This window comes from Rhinolophus hipposideros, assembly GCF_964194185.1.
Source record: "Rhinolophus hipposideros genome assembly, chromosome: 3".
Taxonomy (NCBI): Eukaryota; Metazoa; Chordata; class Mammalia; order Chiroptera; family Rhinolophidae; genus Rhinolophus; species Rhinolophus hipposideros.
Window position 1 is genome coordinate 643,251 of NC_138049.1, and position 16,059 is coordinate 659,309.

Here is a 16,059-nt window from a genome sequence, read left to right on the forward strand (position 1 = left end):
TTTCTCTTTGGCGTGACCACTGGCCGGTGTGGCGATGTACTTATTACCTGCTGTGTAGACCCCCGACCCTCTCACAAAATACTTACGATGCATGGATGGTGGATTGATGGAAGGAAGGAAGGATGGATGGATGCGTTCTGGATTTGCGCCTCACAGAATTGCACCCTAACCCATGCCCGAGCCTGTGGGATGGTGGGCGGTGTGGCCATCTGCTGTGTTAGGTGTGGACTCCCAGGGTCCCCTGTGTTAAGGTGTGTCACGAGTGAGGCCCTGTGTGGGAGCCCACGGGCAGAAGGGGCCAGGTCACGGACGGCCCTGAGCTCCACCTGGGAGCTGAAGTACATGGTGAAGCCCCAGCACCTTACGTGGGGTCACGGGGTCAGGACAGGCTGCACATGGCATCTTTGAAGCATGTGCGGTGGACGGACAGGAGGTAGGGTGGCCCTGCTGTGCCTGCGGCCAAGTTCCTGCTCAGACGCTCCCAGCGGGTCCCTGCTCAGCGGCCTTACCTTTGGTCCGCCGTGTGGGACACTTTCCCCTGATCCTCGCTGGGCTGGTGTCCTCGCTCCTCTGGGTCCTAGCACGTGTCAGCTCCTTGGGGGCTTTCAGATCCTGCAGCAAACACAGACCCCCCGGCGGAGGCCCAGGACCAGACTGTTCCCTGGCCCGGCTTGTCCAGCTGCTCTGGGCACTGCTGAAGCCGAGCGTGGTGTCGCTCTGCTCTGCGTGGCCCGGGTGCAGGTGCAGGGCGGGACCTGCTGTCCCAGGCCCAACCCATGCTCAGCACCATGTGTCCAGGGCACGGCCTGGCGGCTTCCATCTGAGACAGGGCGGTTAGCTCTCCAGGGCCAGGTTTGTTCATACGCGAAGCGGGCCCTGGAAGGTGATTGTTGAGCTGATGTCAATATTTAGTGTTTGCACTTTATTAAAGGGAAAGTTCAATGACTGCCCAGCATGCTTCACCTCTGTTTCTGAGTAGATTTGTGAAACAGGGTCCATAAATAGAATTTGACTTCTATTATCATTATATAAACTATTCTTCAAAAAGGAAACAATATCCTAAGAGTCATATTTTGTTTTCAATTTAAGGGACATTCTGACGTAAGCAGTTTACTGATTTACAAATCTTTCACACAAATCTCAAAATTTGATCAATAGATAATTTACTATGTGATTTTTGCAAAAAATGATTCTTAGTTTTTCTCTAGTAAGCCACCACCTGTAAGTAAATAGCACAGTATTCTCCAGAATTTCTATACCCAAGTCCACTTTAATATTGAAATAGCCAAAATAGCTACATAAATGGAAAAATAACTATTAAACTCGGAATTAAAGTAATTCTTCAGTTGATTACTAACTTGGGACACTGAAAGCAATTACGTATTCACGTACGAGTATGTGTTGTTTTCCGTTTTGTCTTTAGCTGTAGTTGGTGCCCAGTATTGTCCGAGTTACATTCCTGTGCATACAGCGGCACAGGGTAGAACTCTTAGGGCCTGTAGAGCTCAGAATATTTGCGTGACGTGAGTTTTCTTTCCACAGTGCAACTATGTTTTCACCAAAGACCAACACCAAGAATGATTGTAAACCACCCTCAGAACGCAAAAACAGTTATACGTGGTATGTACTCCAGTGTGTGCCCCCAAAGTCAATTTGAGAGATTTGGAGAAAGCCCCTCGATATGTAATTGAAGTTTTTCAGACCGGCATGAGGCCTCATCTATGTTTACATACACGCTCCTGGGTACACAGTGTGGACAGATGCCTGTCTGTATCGTTTATCGAATCCGTCACATTTCACACATGCTGCTGTTCGACTACCTAACGACTTTGGAATATTTTTGTTAAAATTGAGTTTTGGAAGATTTATAGCTGATGGTTATTCTAGGTACGCCTCTTGAGGTGGGAATTGGGTGGAGAAACTCGAGCTTGACCGCGTTCAGCACTATTTGGAGAGAACAGCCACGCGCACGCGCTCGCTGACTGGGAAATCGCCCTTTGGTCCCGCGGCCCCGGGCTGGCCTGGGTTGTCCCCGCACTCCTCCGAGGGACTGTGCTCTAGCCCTGCAGATCCCCAACCCATTTGTCTAGACAAGGGGGCATGTGGGGGACCTGCACTGTGAGATGACATCCTCTAAACAAGGGTTTGGAGCGACAGCATTGAAAATGGTGCTCATTCTGTGTGTATCACGTCGATGCCTGAAAGGCCATTCCACGTGCAGAAATGTGTACCACACCTGGCTTTCCTGTGTCCGCTGCCGCCGTAGCCCTTCCCACCCTGCCCACCATCCACGATTCGCAGTGTCATTGGGTGCCTGGAGCAGGATGTGCTCGACCCGTGACCACGTCCGTGGTCCCATGAAGGGCAGCACCACAGAGTTACCTGAGCTCTGCTTTTTTGGGTGGGTTTTTGTTCGAGGAGTGTGGCTGTCCGGACCGAGCCAGCCTTCTTCAGTGTGCCTGTGGCTCTTGGGCCATTCTGTTCGGGTGCAGGTGGCAGTGAAGTGGGGGACCCAACACCTGTTCTGGGTCCAGGCATCTGAACACCTGCCACGTGTGACACTGAGAGGATGGCACTGGGCTGCTGTGAGGGGGGCGTGCAAGGCAGGTCCCACCAGCATTTCTGAGTGTGAGTGTGTGACAGTGTGTGACTGAGTGAGCATGTGTGAGTGAGTGCGAGTGAATGTGCAGGTGAATGTACATTGTGAGTGAGTGTGTAAGCGTGTATGTGAGCACGTGAATGTGTGTGAGCGTGAGTGTGTGAGCATGAGTGAATGTGCAGGTGAGTGTGTGTGACTGAGTGAGCATGTAAGCATGTCTGAGTGAGCACGTGAGCTTGTAAGTGTGCGAACATGTGAGCGAGCGTGTGAGATTCCAGGTCACAGCTTTTTGCCTCCTGCTGCCTCATTTCTGCATGCATGGAGTAGCAACGCTGCTGCATGACGTGGAGTGTCTTGCTGAGTCTACATGGTGGCTTCTGGGACCCCGAGGAGGAGGAGGGCTGCGAGGCCTCCAAGCCCTGGCTGGTCCCCAGGCTTGGCCTTGCCACCACCTTGTAAAGTGGGGGGTTTGCCTGAACCCCAACACCCTTTGGATGGACACACTGCCTGCTCGCAGGTCCCATTGGCCTCTCTCCGGCCTTCCTGCCACTGCTCTGGATTTCGGTACCAGCCCCTCCTCCCAAACCTTCCTTTAGTTTCTTTTAAAAACTGCGAATGATTATTTTCAAGGTAAATGGAAGCCATTTGTTGATTATTTAATTAGTATTATGATGGCCACCCACAAAGACGGTAAAACACATTTTCTCTGAGAACCCTGCCCCAAATCATCACAGTATATGTGGCAGTTTATATTAAACATAATTCTTGATATTTTGTATTTAAAACACATGCATTTTTTGGCACTATGGAATGTAAGTGTGTTTTTAAGAGTTATTTCATGGTTTTGAATGTAAGAGTTTATCTATGTACATATTCAAGTCTGATGGAATAAGATTATGACTCCTGCGGGTAAATAAACCCATTTTATTTCCAGTCACTTTTATTTCTAATCTCACTTTTATCCCTCTTGATGGTTGTTTTCTCCGATCTTCCCTCAAGGAAGGAGAGCGCTGTGCAGAATTCCCCGCCGACCAGACTCAGCAGGCAGCTTGCTGTGGCCGAGGGCCGGGCGGGCGTGCGCTGCGTCCAGTTCTCAGGTGCGTTGCGAGTAGGTTTCCGGAAATCGTGGTTACTGGCAGTTACGTGGCAGTGCTCGGGTCTGGGTGAGTCAGACTCACTTTCCCAGAGTGTGAGCGGAGCTCGTGCAGAGCACTCATTGTGCAGAGCACTCATCGTGCAGAGCACTCATCGTGCAGCAGCACCGGGCTGAAACCATGAGTTCACCCAAGCCTTCCTCCCCGTGTCCCCATTTCACCACATCCCTATGTCCCCCCTTCCCGCGTCCCCTCCAGTCTAAGGCCTGGCAGGAAGGCTGCTTGTGGAAGGTCATTCATGGCAGGAAGAGAAGCTAACAAAACGTCACCAACTGCCCCTGGAGACCGGTCATCTGGTCCCTTGATGGGCTGAAGGAAAGCACATAGGTGGACATGTCACCTGAGTGCCGTCCGTCCCTTGGATGGAGCCTTCCCCACGGGCCAGCACTCGGTTCTCAAAGGCATTGAAACGCCGTTACTGGGAGTCTTTCCTGGGCCCTCAGCATTTTTCTAAGTAAAGTTTGGAGACATTAGGAGGCAGCTTCATCCAGGCAGCTCCATGACCTGAGCTTTTTCTTGAGGGACTGGTTTCTAGTCCCCTGTCCTCTGCTGTGTGGTACCCGAGCCACCCACCTCCACGAGTGTGTGACCAGCCATGGGCCCGAATATTGTAGATGCATTCCTGAAGGTCATAATTCTTTACAACCATGCTAAATTGCCTTTGTTTTTCATAAAATTCTAGCCAAAGAAATTTGAAAATAATTTTGTGCAATTAGATGTGTAGCATTATCAGGAAGTTAAATACCTTTGTGATATTCGACATGCGTGTCACTTAGCATGTGACTATAAAAGTGGTACCCTCCCACGTGAGTACTGTGGGGGAAGTCTGTAATTCATTTCTCCCTCGTCAAATACGCCAGTTAAAAATCTGTGGGTGGGAGGCTGGAAACCCAAGGCTTGGAGCAGGCGCCCTGGGCTTCAGCGAGACCTCATCTGCTAATCTTGGCCCTTCTGTGAACGAGGCTGCGTGCATTAGTCCAGGTGTTAGCAGGTGAGCCAACGCTGTCACCTGCTTGCTTCAGGTTTTCTCACTAACGGAAAATGAACTTCAGGTTAACTAACAATTCTCCATATCAGCTGTTGCAAATGTCACTCCTGTGAGTTGTGGTTTTTTTAAGGGGTATCTCTCATTTTCCTCAAGCAGGAGATGGACGGCGGCTAGCCTGTGGCTCAGCCAACCACTTGGCACTGGTCTTTGATGCTGATCTTACTGGGACACCCGCTGTTTTTCCAGGTAAAATGTGTCAAAATTTTAGTTACTGTGAATTCATGGGTGGGTCCCCTATTAGTCCTGGTTATTAATGGTTAAGGACCTTTTGTTTCCTTCCAGACAAGCACAGAATAGAGGCAGGGCTTGAACTGGGGGTGAGACAGTGTGATTTAATAAACTAGACTCCACTGAGCTCCTGTTCAGCCAGACTGACTCGCTGGTGACACTGGCAGTGCAGGCACGCAGGGCAGGTGCCCCGGGTCAGGCCTAAAGGATTTGCAGAGTCCAGGGAGAGGTGCCGTGGAGTTTACAGACACATGATCGAAATACGTCGAGAAAGCTGGTAGGATTGGTACATAGACATTTATATCATGTGACAAAGCAAATCATTTTTTTAACTTTTTTTATTAGTTTCAGGTGCACAAAACAATGTAATAGACATTTATCATTCATATCCCTCAGATAGTGACCACCCCCTCCCCCATCCACTATCCCTCTGACATCGCACACAGCCGTTACATTTCTACTGTCTCTATTCCTAATGCTGTACTCCGCTTCTTGTAACTGTGTGTGAATATATATATATATACATATATATGTACATATATATGTAAACTTATAGTTGACATTCATTATTGTTCAGCTTCAGGAGTACAGTGCAGTGATCAGGCATCTACATCATCCCTGAGGTGGTCTCCCTAGTGAGACAAGTGTCCATCGGATACCCTACTAAATTTTGCAAATCGTTTTTTTTAAGCAAGAAGATTTGAGATGAGAGTGACTGTGTTTAAAGCATGGCTGTTTCAACTTCAACGTGGACATACAGGTTCCCATCCTAAAGCCTTGCCGTCCTGCCTCTCCATTAGGTTCCTGATGCTACTTGCTCAAACTTACATTAGTAGATACTCTAACAACAGCAACAAAGCCCCACAGAGAATGCCCCAAATCTTTCACTAGTCCCTGCTTTTGTGAATTAGAGAGCTGGGGAACAGGAATGGAGGGTCATGGGTTCAGCAGCTCCTGGTCTCCTCCCAGCCAAGGGCAAGGTCCCGCCCCCACATTGAGCCTGCAAGCCTGTTTCTCAGCAGCACTTTCTTCCTCCAGCCCACAGGGTTCCAGGACTTTCTGTGGCTCCTGCAGGCTCTGAGCCTTTGCTCTGCGTGCCCTTGGTAGGCGCCTCCAGGTCAGGAACTCCGTGCCCGGTCTTTCTGATGACATAAATAGTAATTATGTTGGTTGTGGTCAAGTCCCGATGTATTTTATTGTTGGAAGAAAGGCTTCTGCTGGATTAAGAAAAGGCAGCGGATATATTCAAACTAGGCTTTAAAAAACGTGCTCCATTTCTGTTTTGGGGAAAAGAGCCATTATTACCCTTTCTACCTGTTTTAGCAAATCACATTCATGTAATTCAAGTTTGAAATATGACTGATGTCTCACCATTTAACCCAGAAAGCAGAAAAATGGGTGTTTTTATTTCCATCATAAGTGAAGACAAATCAGTATATTTGGATATTCTGACTGTGGTACAAGTTGGCTGCTTAATTAAAGTTCCCTCCCGGAGAGCGGAGGCCCCTGAGGGGCCCGGTTGTGCCTCGCAGTTTGAAAACCACTGATGGTAACTGCGTTTCATTTAATGCAGGCGATTTGTGCTTATGCTTAGAGTTGAGAGCATTTTCCACCCAGCACTTGCCCGACTGTGGGGCTCCCCACACCAGGGCGAGGCGTGTGACAGTCCCGTTCTGGCCGGTCACTCCAGAAGATTCAGTAAAGACTTCATTGAAGATTAGGGACTTGTATGAAAACTAACTCTTACGACCGGGTGAAGCCCACTCAGGACCTCTCGCTGGCTGATCTTCCGTTTGCAGTCTTGCCACGTCGCCCCCTTCGCAGAGTTCCTCTTCTGGGGGCCATTCGTGTGCGCCCCTCGGTGGGAGCCTGGCCCTGGGCAGGGAGGGCGGAGGCGGCGGTCCCCGTGCGGGGCTGTCCCCGCCGCGCAGCGCTAGTTGTAATGCGGGGGCCGAAGGCCGCGCTGCGGCTCGGGAGGACGGCGCCCGGCCCGCGCTGGGGACCCCCGGGCGTGCCCGCCTGGTGTGCGGGGGAGGGTGGAGTGCGGCCTGTGACGCGCGGGACGGGGCCCCGGGTGGGTGCGGCGGGGGCTGGACAGTGTCGGACCCAGCGTCCGCCCTGGTCCTCAGCAGAAGGTCGGGGAGGCCGGGCCGAGCCGCTCCGCGGCTCTGTGGAAGCGCGCGACACGGGCACCAGGGGGCAGCAGGGGCGGCCACTCGCGGCTGCTTTCCGCGGGTTTTCTTGCCGCGCGGCGACGCTGCTCCCGGTCTCTCCTGGTTCCCGTTGTTTCCTGTGGGCCTTCCGACCGCGTGGGCTGGGGACATGCGCGTCCCTGTGAAAGCTACGGAACCTCGACTGCGCGACCCACTCGCGGACAACCGCGGAGGGGCCGCCGGCCACGGGGCCCGGCGCCCGCAGCGCCCACAGCCGCGCGCCCTCTGCGGTGTCCGAGGCTGTGGCTCAGACCCCGGCGTCGCGTGTGGGCGCCACGAGGGCCCTGCATTGGAGTCCCACGGGGCGTCCGCGCGCCTGCCCTCCGGGTGCAGCGGCCCCACGGGCGCCCTGCGCGCCCCACGCCGAGGGGCGCGGGTCCCTCCGCCCACGCGGGCGCCCAGCTTTGCCCTCCTCGTGCCCACGGCTGCGTACGGCCCACGGCACTGCCACGACTCCCGGAAGCCGTGGGTGAGGGCAGCGGGCGGCAGCGGCGTGGACCGGCCGGATTCCCGCACCGCCTGCCCCGGACGCCCCGCGGTCCCGTGATGCTGGACCGGGACGCCCAGCCTGGAGGGGCAGGGCGGGGCCCACGCGTGCCCTGCCACGGCCCCGCGACGCGGTGCAGCCCGGGCAGCGCAGAGCGGGGGCACACAGGGACACCGGGACGGCCCGAGCCACGTGGGCCGTGTCTGCCCACCCAGCGCACGCTTGTCTTCCCCCCCTTTCCGAGCATCGATTTAATTTCTGTGGAAGGAGGGGACCCATTAGTGGTAACTGGGTCCATTAGCTGTACATTTAATTGTTCTGACACGAAGATGGGGTTACATCATGAGATACGTTTTGGCTGTCTACCAAAGCCGCTGATGGTGGGGTGACAGAAGACGTCACCCGGGTCTTAATGGCCCAAAGGACAGAGTACAGTTGTCATTGTAGAACTTCTTTTCCGAGGTTGTGAGAAATGAGAAGCAAGTGGCCTGTATTTCCTGGACCCAGTGATGGGAGAGCAACCTTACTTTCTGTTCTTCCTCTCCCGACTCCTCCATTTATGTTCCTGGGAGTTTGAATGGCTCTTAAGGGCATGTTAAGTAGACTGGTTGTTACCATGAGAGCCAGCCACAGGTTGCTTAACACCAGGCTGCTGTGCCTGCCGGCACTGGGGGGCTGAGACCGGCCTGGCAGCGCCCCTGGAAACCAGCCATTTCCACTTCAGTGAAAACTTGTCTAGCCCCTCACCACAAAGAATCAGATTACACGTGAATATGTTCAGTAAATCCTTCTGACTTTTTCCTTCAATGTTAAAAGAATACAGTTCTTCAAAGAGCGTCCTCGTGAGACCCACAGATTTCGATACATTTTATAATTTTTCACATTTTATAAGGTTCTTCTTTTAAAACATACTCTCAAATGCACACAAAACTTTGGACTTCATATTTTAAAAAGTATGGATTTTGGAAACACTTCCTTCAGAACCATAGTAAGCCTTTAAATGAAGTATGTCACGTCCTCGGACTGTGGCTCACTGGTCACTCCCTGGTCACTCCCTCCCGTCTGTCTCCTATTAGGTCACGACGGGGCAGTGAACACTGTGTGCTGGAGCCATGACGGGAGGTGGCTGCTGTCGGTCTCCCAGGATGGGACCCTGAGGGTGTGGTCGGCTCGCAGGACGGAACTGGCGTTGTGCCTGGTAATGGGTGATTCCTGTTGATTTCAAAGTGGCCAGCCTAGTGATCTCGGGACTGTCAGGCGGTCACAGCTGCCCAGGTGGAACTGGCTTCAAGGCCAGGAGGCTAGGAAACGAGGCAAACCGGGAGTTTGCTCCAATGCACTGAATATCATCGATGAGGATTCTCTGAAATGTCGTGTGTATATATACACATACATGATGGGCACACATGCATAACACATACCATACACCCCCATGCACACATACACAGTACACATATGTGCACTTAAATATATCTTATTTTTGTCGGGGTCTAACATGGCAAACTTATTAATACTAAAGTATTGGAATAATTCTAAATATTCATTTTAATATGTGATTTTATAGTAGAGGTAATAATAACGGCCAAGGGCATACCTTTTGGGGAGAAAAGTAACCCGTTTCCCTGAACTTCTAGGAGATGATTTGGAAATAGGATGGGAAAGGAGACACAGAGAGATGGCGGGAGAAGGAGGGCGATGACAGGACTCGCGGCTTCAGTCAATCACATTATGAGCTGGTGAATTGCAGATTTTCAAAGAGGTTGTTAGCATTTATTTTCTGTGACCTCATTTAGAAGTATTCAGGAGGAAGAAACAAAAATTGTAAGTTGGTTGAACAAAGAATATTTACACATTGAGAACAAATAGATGGTTGGTGTTAAAGTATTTCCTACTAGAGCGACAGTGTTTTTTCTTACATTGATAATAATTATTCTGTGATAATGAAATGATTTGCATTACAGGGCAAAGACCTGCTTCGTAAGCCTGTTCAATCCGCACAGTTTTATTACATCGATACCTTCATATTATTGTCGTCGGGCCCTGAGGTCCAGCTGCTCACCTATCACATCGACACTTGCAAAGACGAGATACGAAGGTAGGGCCCTCCTCTTCGGGGTCTTCCCTCTCTGTGTTTGGAGGAAGCCATGTTTCGTTGCTGGGTTGTGTGTAAAACCGGTCTTTACATTTAAAGACGTATTCCAAAATTTAACGGTTAACAGGACCGCATGTTACCAAAGATCTGGTGAGAGCTGAGTGAGCGTCCTGGGACTCGGCGTTTCTCTGTCCTGCGTGGCTGGGCCGCCAGGGTCCCCCAGGGAATGCTGGGCGGGCCGTCCCAGGCCTGAGTCTCGCTCAGGCTGCAGCTGATTTCTCCCCCTAACATTTCAGACCCTAAGGCTCCAAATCCTGGGACTCTCACAGGTGACATGAGGCCATAGGCTGCATCCCTGTCACCAGAGCAGTCTGTTCCCCCAGCTGCAGTCAGGCCTGGCTCCCTCCATCCGCACGTGCCCCTCTTGTAGCATTTATTGAAAACACCTGGTGTCACCAACACACCGCTCAGCGTCTGCACCATTCCTGTCTCTTCTGAGCCTGAGCTGGTCCTGACCCTGGGTGCGCACAGCAGGCAGCCCTCCTTCCAGGCCAGACGCTCTTGGCCCCTGTGCCCTGGCCCCAGATTTGGTGTCGGGTTGACAAGAGTTTAGCTGCAACTGACTGAAGACGCGAATGCCTTAAACAGGGGTGTCCCCTCCTGGACCCTCCCCCAGCTGCCAGAGCTGTCTTATCTTCACCACAGCACCACCCATTGCTCGTCCTGCCCCACGGCCCTGTGTTTCCAGCCCTGTGTCCTCACATACCCTGTCCCCTTCTCTTGTGACTTGTTCTTTCTGAAATGCCTTTCCTCATCTGTACTATCTCCAGTCACATAACTGCTTCCTGCTCCCTGAACCCCCTGCTGTAGGGCTGGGACAGTTTCCAGCACTGGGCACAGGGCTGTGTGTCACCTCTGCTGGCACTGAGCTGCCCCCGTGGCCCTCTGGACCGAGTCCTGGCCTGCACGCGTGCCACCCCTGAGTGCCAACCTCCGTGCCTGACTCTGTGTGTCATGGCCCCGGACCTCACCCAGCATGTGCCTGCCTGTGGAGGGCACGGGCTGGTGGCCTGTGTCCTCCTCCCTGAGCCCGTCTCCCACAGCGTGCCCCCTCACCTCCCTGTACCTGTGGTGCGCTGTCCTGTCCCCGCCAGCCCCTGGCTCTCCCCTGCTCCCTCTGGCCGCTTGGTTCTGACCCAGCCACACACTCCTGGCCCGAGATCACTGGAGTCACTGGCAGGTTCGCTCTGTGAAATCACTGTTAGGGGTCAACACCAATGTTATTCAGCCACCACTCCCTGCTTCTGGTACCCAGTAGGGAATATTTAAAAATTATGTTTGAATGGAAATGCAAATAATTTATAACTGCTTGGGTGGCTCTGTGAGTACACATAATGGTTTTAGAATTAGAACAAAGGCTTGCTTACTTTCTTATAGATGGGAATGAATTATTTTTGGTTGTATGTAATATTTTCAATGAAGTTTTTGTGAAGGGAAATTAAGGTAGTTGACGCACTTACTCTCTCAGTGTTATAAAATGTGATTATTGGTGAGGTGAAAATTGGTTTTCGTTTCAGTTTTTTTCTGGGCAGAATGCTTGGTTGTAGTGGGAGGAGACCAAACTGCCAACCCTCTCTGTCTTTTCCAGATACAAGCCGAAGAGCAGAGGCAGAGCTGTTGTCAGACTCCCTATGACGGGTGCAGTCGAGGTCACCAGTCTGTCTGCGGTGAACGATTTTTATTCCTGTATCCTTTCTCCCACCCTGACCATCAGCCTTCCTGCCAAAGCGCCTGCCGAGGGGCTGAGCTCAGGTGCAGAGCTGGGCACAGGGCGCTCAGCTGGGTTAACTCATGCCCCGTGTGAGTTTCGTCCCAATAGTTGGAAGGGCCTCACAGGACAGGAGGGAACTGAGTGCAGTGGGGCACCGCTGCCCCATGGGGCAATGTACCTGCCACCTGTGGCCTGTGTCTTCCTGTGTGACACCCAGTGACAGCACATTTCTGCACGCCGCGGGCATCTCCGTGGGCCTGTGGCTAGCAGAGCAGCTGATCTCCTCACACGTGGCGGCGGGCAGAGCTCAGAGCAGGCGCCTTTCTACAGAGTGGGAAATTGAGTCCAAAACTTTAGTTTTTGAGTTTTTGTGGCTTACGTCATCCTTTTTAATTAAAAAGCACTGGTTTAAATTTATTTAGAAGAAAATCATAATTTTCAGGAATTCGTTTTATAAAGTTTTAGTTTGTTCAGAAGTCTAAACTGAATTCTTTTGAAAGGTTTTATAGTTAAAGTTTCAGAAGGACTGACCCATGGTGTTAGAAGGTTCTAGTATATTTTAGTTAGAAATGTGTTATTTTATGTTTTAGAACGTTTTGCTAAAACCAATGCAAAACAAACCAAAGCCAGCCGGCAGAAAAGTGTGATTATTGTCGCCTCGAACCATGGTTTTTGGTGTTTGGTGTGGGCACTGGTGTGGGCACTGGTGTTGGTTTATTACTGAATCCAGTGCCTTTCTGCTGTGTGTACTTTTCTACTAGGTACACTTTTAGTGTTTGTAAACATTTTAGTGTGTTTTTTCTACTGTGCATACTTTTCAGTGTTCTGGGCAAATATTGACAGGTGGGTGGTTCTGCGGTCACATGAGCTAAGGTCTTAAATTGCCCCTCATGCACCAAATTCGTGAAGGTCGTTACCCTTCCCTGAGAATGTGTCCCACTCCTCAGCCTGCTCCCAGGACACCGACCGCTGGCTGGGCTCTGCTGTCCCATCTCTGTCTCAGGCCCGTCTCCCGAGCCCAGTTCCCTCACGTGTGTCGGCTAGTCCGTTTCCTGACTTGGGTGTCCCCAGGCGTCCCAAACTGCACTTACCTTCAAGTAGAACTCTTGGTCTCCCACCTTGAAACCTGCCCTGCCAGGGGTCTCGCCGTGTCCTTGGCAGCCGCCCCACCTGCCGCCAGCTCTCCCCAGACGTGGGGCCACTGTGGCCGTGGGTTGTGACTTGCCATTTGTGGTCGCCTAGTGTTCCCGCATTTTCTAATGGGACACATGGCATGCTCATTCCCCTAGTGGGTTCAGACACGCCTTTCCTAACAACCACACAGACCTTGTGCTGACCGCCGGCCGGAACCGGACTTTGGAAGCTTTTGACCTCAACGTGGGGCGCAGTGTAGCCGTGATCACAGAAGCCCATTCGCGACCTGTCCACCAAATTTGTCAAAATACAGTGAGTGAGTGTTTGATGCTCTACATCATTTGTAGTTTTATGTTTAAAGTGTTTAGCACGTAAATATGTGTGATGCAGTGTTATTACGTGATGCTTACTGCCAAATTCTGTGTTGTTGATGATCACTAAATTGTTTCGAGCCTGATGTTTGACATTAGAAGATATTTTAACAGCACATTGAATGTTAATTTTTGTACTTTTGTCTGATAATTTCATGGGTCCATTCTTGGACTTTCTAGTGATGCCTTCTCACGTAAAGCCCCATGCGGGTTTGGGCGTGTCACACGCTCATTGGGCTGAATGACAGCCCTGCAGCCTCAGCGGCTGTCCTGTCAGAATGCAGTTTGTCCACTCTGATGGAGAAATGGTTTTAAAATGTCCACAGCTGAGGTTAAGGCCTCCGGTTATGGGGGATGCCATCGTGATGAAGTGATTGTCACAGTTTCGTTCCTAAGACACTTTGTCACCCAAAAGAGCATTCAGGAGACTTTGTTGTCAGAACATCAACCGCATTTTTGTTTTTTGATGTATTTGGAATGGATTTCCCCGTTCAGGATTTAATTTGTAATACCTGAGATCTGTGTTCTGTTTACGTGAAGCCTTAGGATTTGGAGCCAAGGCTCCGTCACCCACCGCGTCAGTCCCTCATTCCCGACTTCCTCTCAGTTGGCCAGGCGGTTGGTCTGTGGAGTTGGTTACTGCTGGGAGTGGGAACCAAGGCGCGTTTCTGCTGCACGCAGTTGCACTCTGTCGAAGCACATGCTGTCCCAGTGTCCTTCTGGATAAGTGGACGAGAGGGGTTGGTCCAGAGTGAGACTTTCCTGGGGCTGCAGTGGGCGGGGCCCCAGAGGCCGCATGGGAGTGGCCTGGTGCTCTGTGTCCAGGTGTCTGGGAGCTGTCCGTCTGGACGGCCGTACACACTTGGCTGTCTGGGGTAGGTCAGCCCAGGTCAGAGTCAGGGAGTGCTCTGGGATGCGGGAGCACGTGCAGCGCGCAGGGTCATTACCACCTGGGTGGGGCGACCTTGGTCTTGATGGGAGGCCTTTGAAGGCTCAAGCAGGCTTCTGTCTGGACTGTTTGTTCCAACATTATACCCTCGGAGGTTAATTAATTAGGACGTTAATTAATTATGATAGGGGAAAGTGTTCCTGGTTTACATGACTATGGAAAATACCAGCTTGGAGAGACTTGATGAAGAGAAGATTGTTTTTGTGCAGAACCTTGTTGCATAAAAACAACAGAAACACTTGAAACACTGTGCAGTAGGTCCCCAGATAATGAAGGAATCCCTTTGAAGCATTTTGTAACTTGTTTATGAGGCTCCAAAATTGCAAACGTCAGAAGTGGAATATGATCCACTCTGAGTGTGGTGACGTCCTGGGCTTTAGCACCCTGCTCTGGAGGTGGTGGAGGAAAAGCCGGGGCTTGGGGGGGGGGCGGGAATGGGCAGACGCTCTGCATGGAGACCCGTGTCTCATGCTGCTGGTCTCACAGGAAGAGACGTCAGGGCCGGGGGTAAGACTCATCATTGGACCTCACAGATTCCCGGGCTCTTAAATGAATTTGGTGACTGAGTCATACATTTAAAATGACTGCTAGCCTACTACCCATCTTATTTTTTCGCTATTATGATTTCTTTTAAATTCAAGTACAACTCACTGAGATATTGGTAGGTGTTATTTTGATGTAGAGTATTACAGGGTAAGTCTGACTTGCCAAATTGGTTTACTGAAACTTTTAGGCAAAGGCGTTTGGCTTTCAGACATTTTAATGCCTGTTGGTGTCTCAGTCCCCTTTGTGGCACGAGTAGCAGTCGTGTGTCCCTGGAATCTGCTCAATGAACGTTTGCTGATGCGAGTCACAGCTGACCGTTACCCACAGAGAGAAAAGGGTCCAAGAGTTTAAACAGGATGTAAGTGCAGAGGGCGATGGCTTCTTGAAATGATGGGTCCACACATAGATTTTAAGGGTTAAAGTTTGACAAATAGCATTTGAAAGCAGTTAAATATTACATTCTCAAAATGTGATATATAAAATTTATCTAAAGATCTGAAGATTTCAACATTCAAGCATCTCTCTTGAAATATTATGTACTCTGCATCTGATCAGTTTTTCTAGTTTTTTTGAGTCTACTATGTTTCCCTGAAAATAAGACCTAACCAGAAAATAAGCCCTAGTGTGAGTTTTCAGGGCGACGTGCCCTGAACATAAGCCCTAATGCATCTTTTGGAGCAAATCTTAATATAAGACCCGGTTTTATTTTCGGGGAAACACGGTAGTTAGTACAATTCAGCGAGAAATAATTAAATTTACCCAATATGTCATTGAGTTAAAATATTTCAGTCATGAAGATAAATGTGAATCTCATGTGTGATATTCCTGTTATAAATGTTACGTTTAAAACAAATTTCTTACCATGTTTTTGACACTTGCTACTTCTTGTCTCCAAAGTATTATGAGTTGTTAGCAAACGATTTCTTTGTTCATTTAGTTTTTGAGTTTATGACACATGGCTCTTATTAAAGGTGGTCATTTCATAGCCAGTCACCATTACCAGTTTTTTGCGTGTGGAAACGGTCTGTCAGCATTTCCATATAAATACCGATTTCCTTTTTCTGGTTTTGTTCTTTATTTATTTCTGGGGTTTATCACAGACCCATAAAAATTGGTGTAGATTGAAACTTACTGGAGTTCAGTCTGACATTTTTTTTCAGTTTGTTTCCCAAATTTGTTTTAAAATGTTTCAGCTGTTTAAGTTGGAAATGCAAATATAATCAAATATAATTTTGGAGTTTTCAATGCTTCTTTTTTTTTTTTTTTAACTTGTAATATAAGAAGTAAAGCCTTGGCTTTAAAGTAATGGGAAAGATGGTTCTTTTGACTTCCACGAACCAGTTTTTCTCATATTTTTAGAAAAGTTATTTTATTTTGAAAAATGATGTGTTGCTATTTTGTCTGACATGTTGGAATTTTCCTGTTTCCTCCCCTTTGTGTTCCTATTTCATAATAGAAGGTTTTACA

The 16,059-nt window shown here is 50.0% G+C and overlaps 1 protein-coding gene across 23 annotated transcripts in view; it reads left to right on the plus strand.

The window, feature by feature from the left end:
* The window catches only part of WDR27 (WD repeat domain 27), a 132,112-nt gene that overhangs the window by 38,214 nt on the left and 77,839 nt on the right, over window positions 1-16,059 (plus strand). For 10 of the 23 annotated variants that reach the window (XR_013993087.1, XM_081044433.1, XM_081044424.1 and 7 more), the window contains 7 exons: window positions 1,543-1,620; window positions 3,599-3,696; window positions 4,898-4,987; window positions 8,806-8,927; window positions 9,691-9,824; window positions 11,470-11,681; window positions 12,917-13,038. Coding sequence is in view for 17 of the 23 variants with exons in the window: in XM_081044433.1 (XP_080900559.1) it covers window positions 1,543-1,620; window positions 3,599-3,696; window positions 4,898-4,987; window positions 8,806-8,927; window positions 9,691-9,824; window positions 11,470-11,681; window positions 12,917-13,038 (856 nt within the window). In the remaining 6 variants the exon portion in view is untranslated. Of the gene's footprint in view, window positions 1-1,542; window positions 1,621-3,598; window positions 3,697-4,897; window positions 4,988-8,805; window positions 8,928-9,690; window positions 9,825-11,469; window positions 11,682-12,916; window positions 13,043-16,059 lie in introns of all 23 variants that reach the window. The other 13 variants (XM_081044430.1, XM_081044440.1, XM_081044429.1 and 10 more) reach the window with 4 other exon arrangements.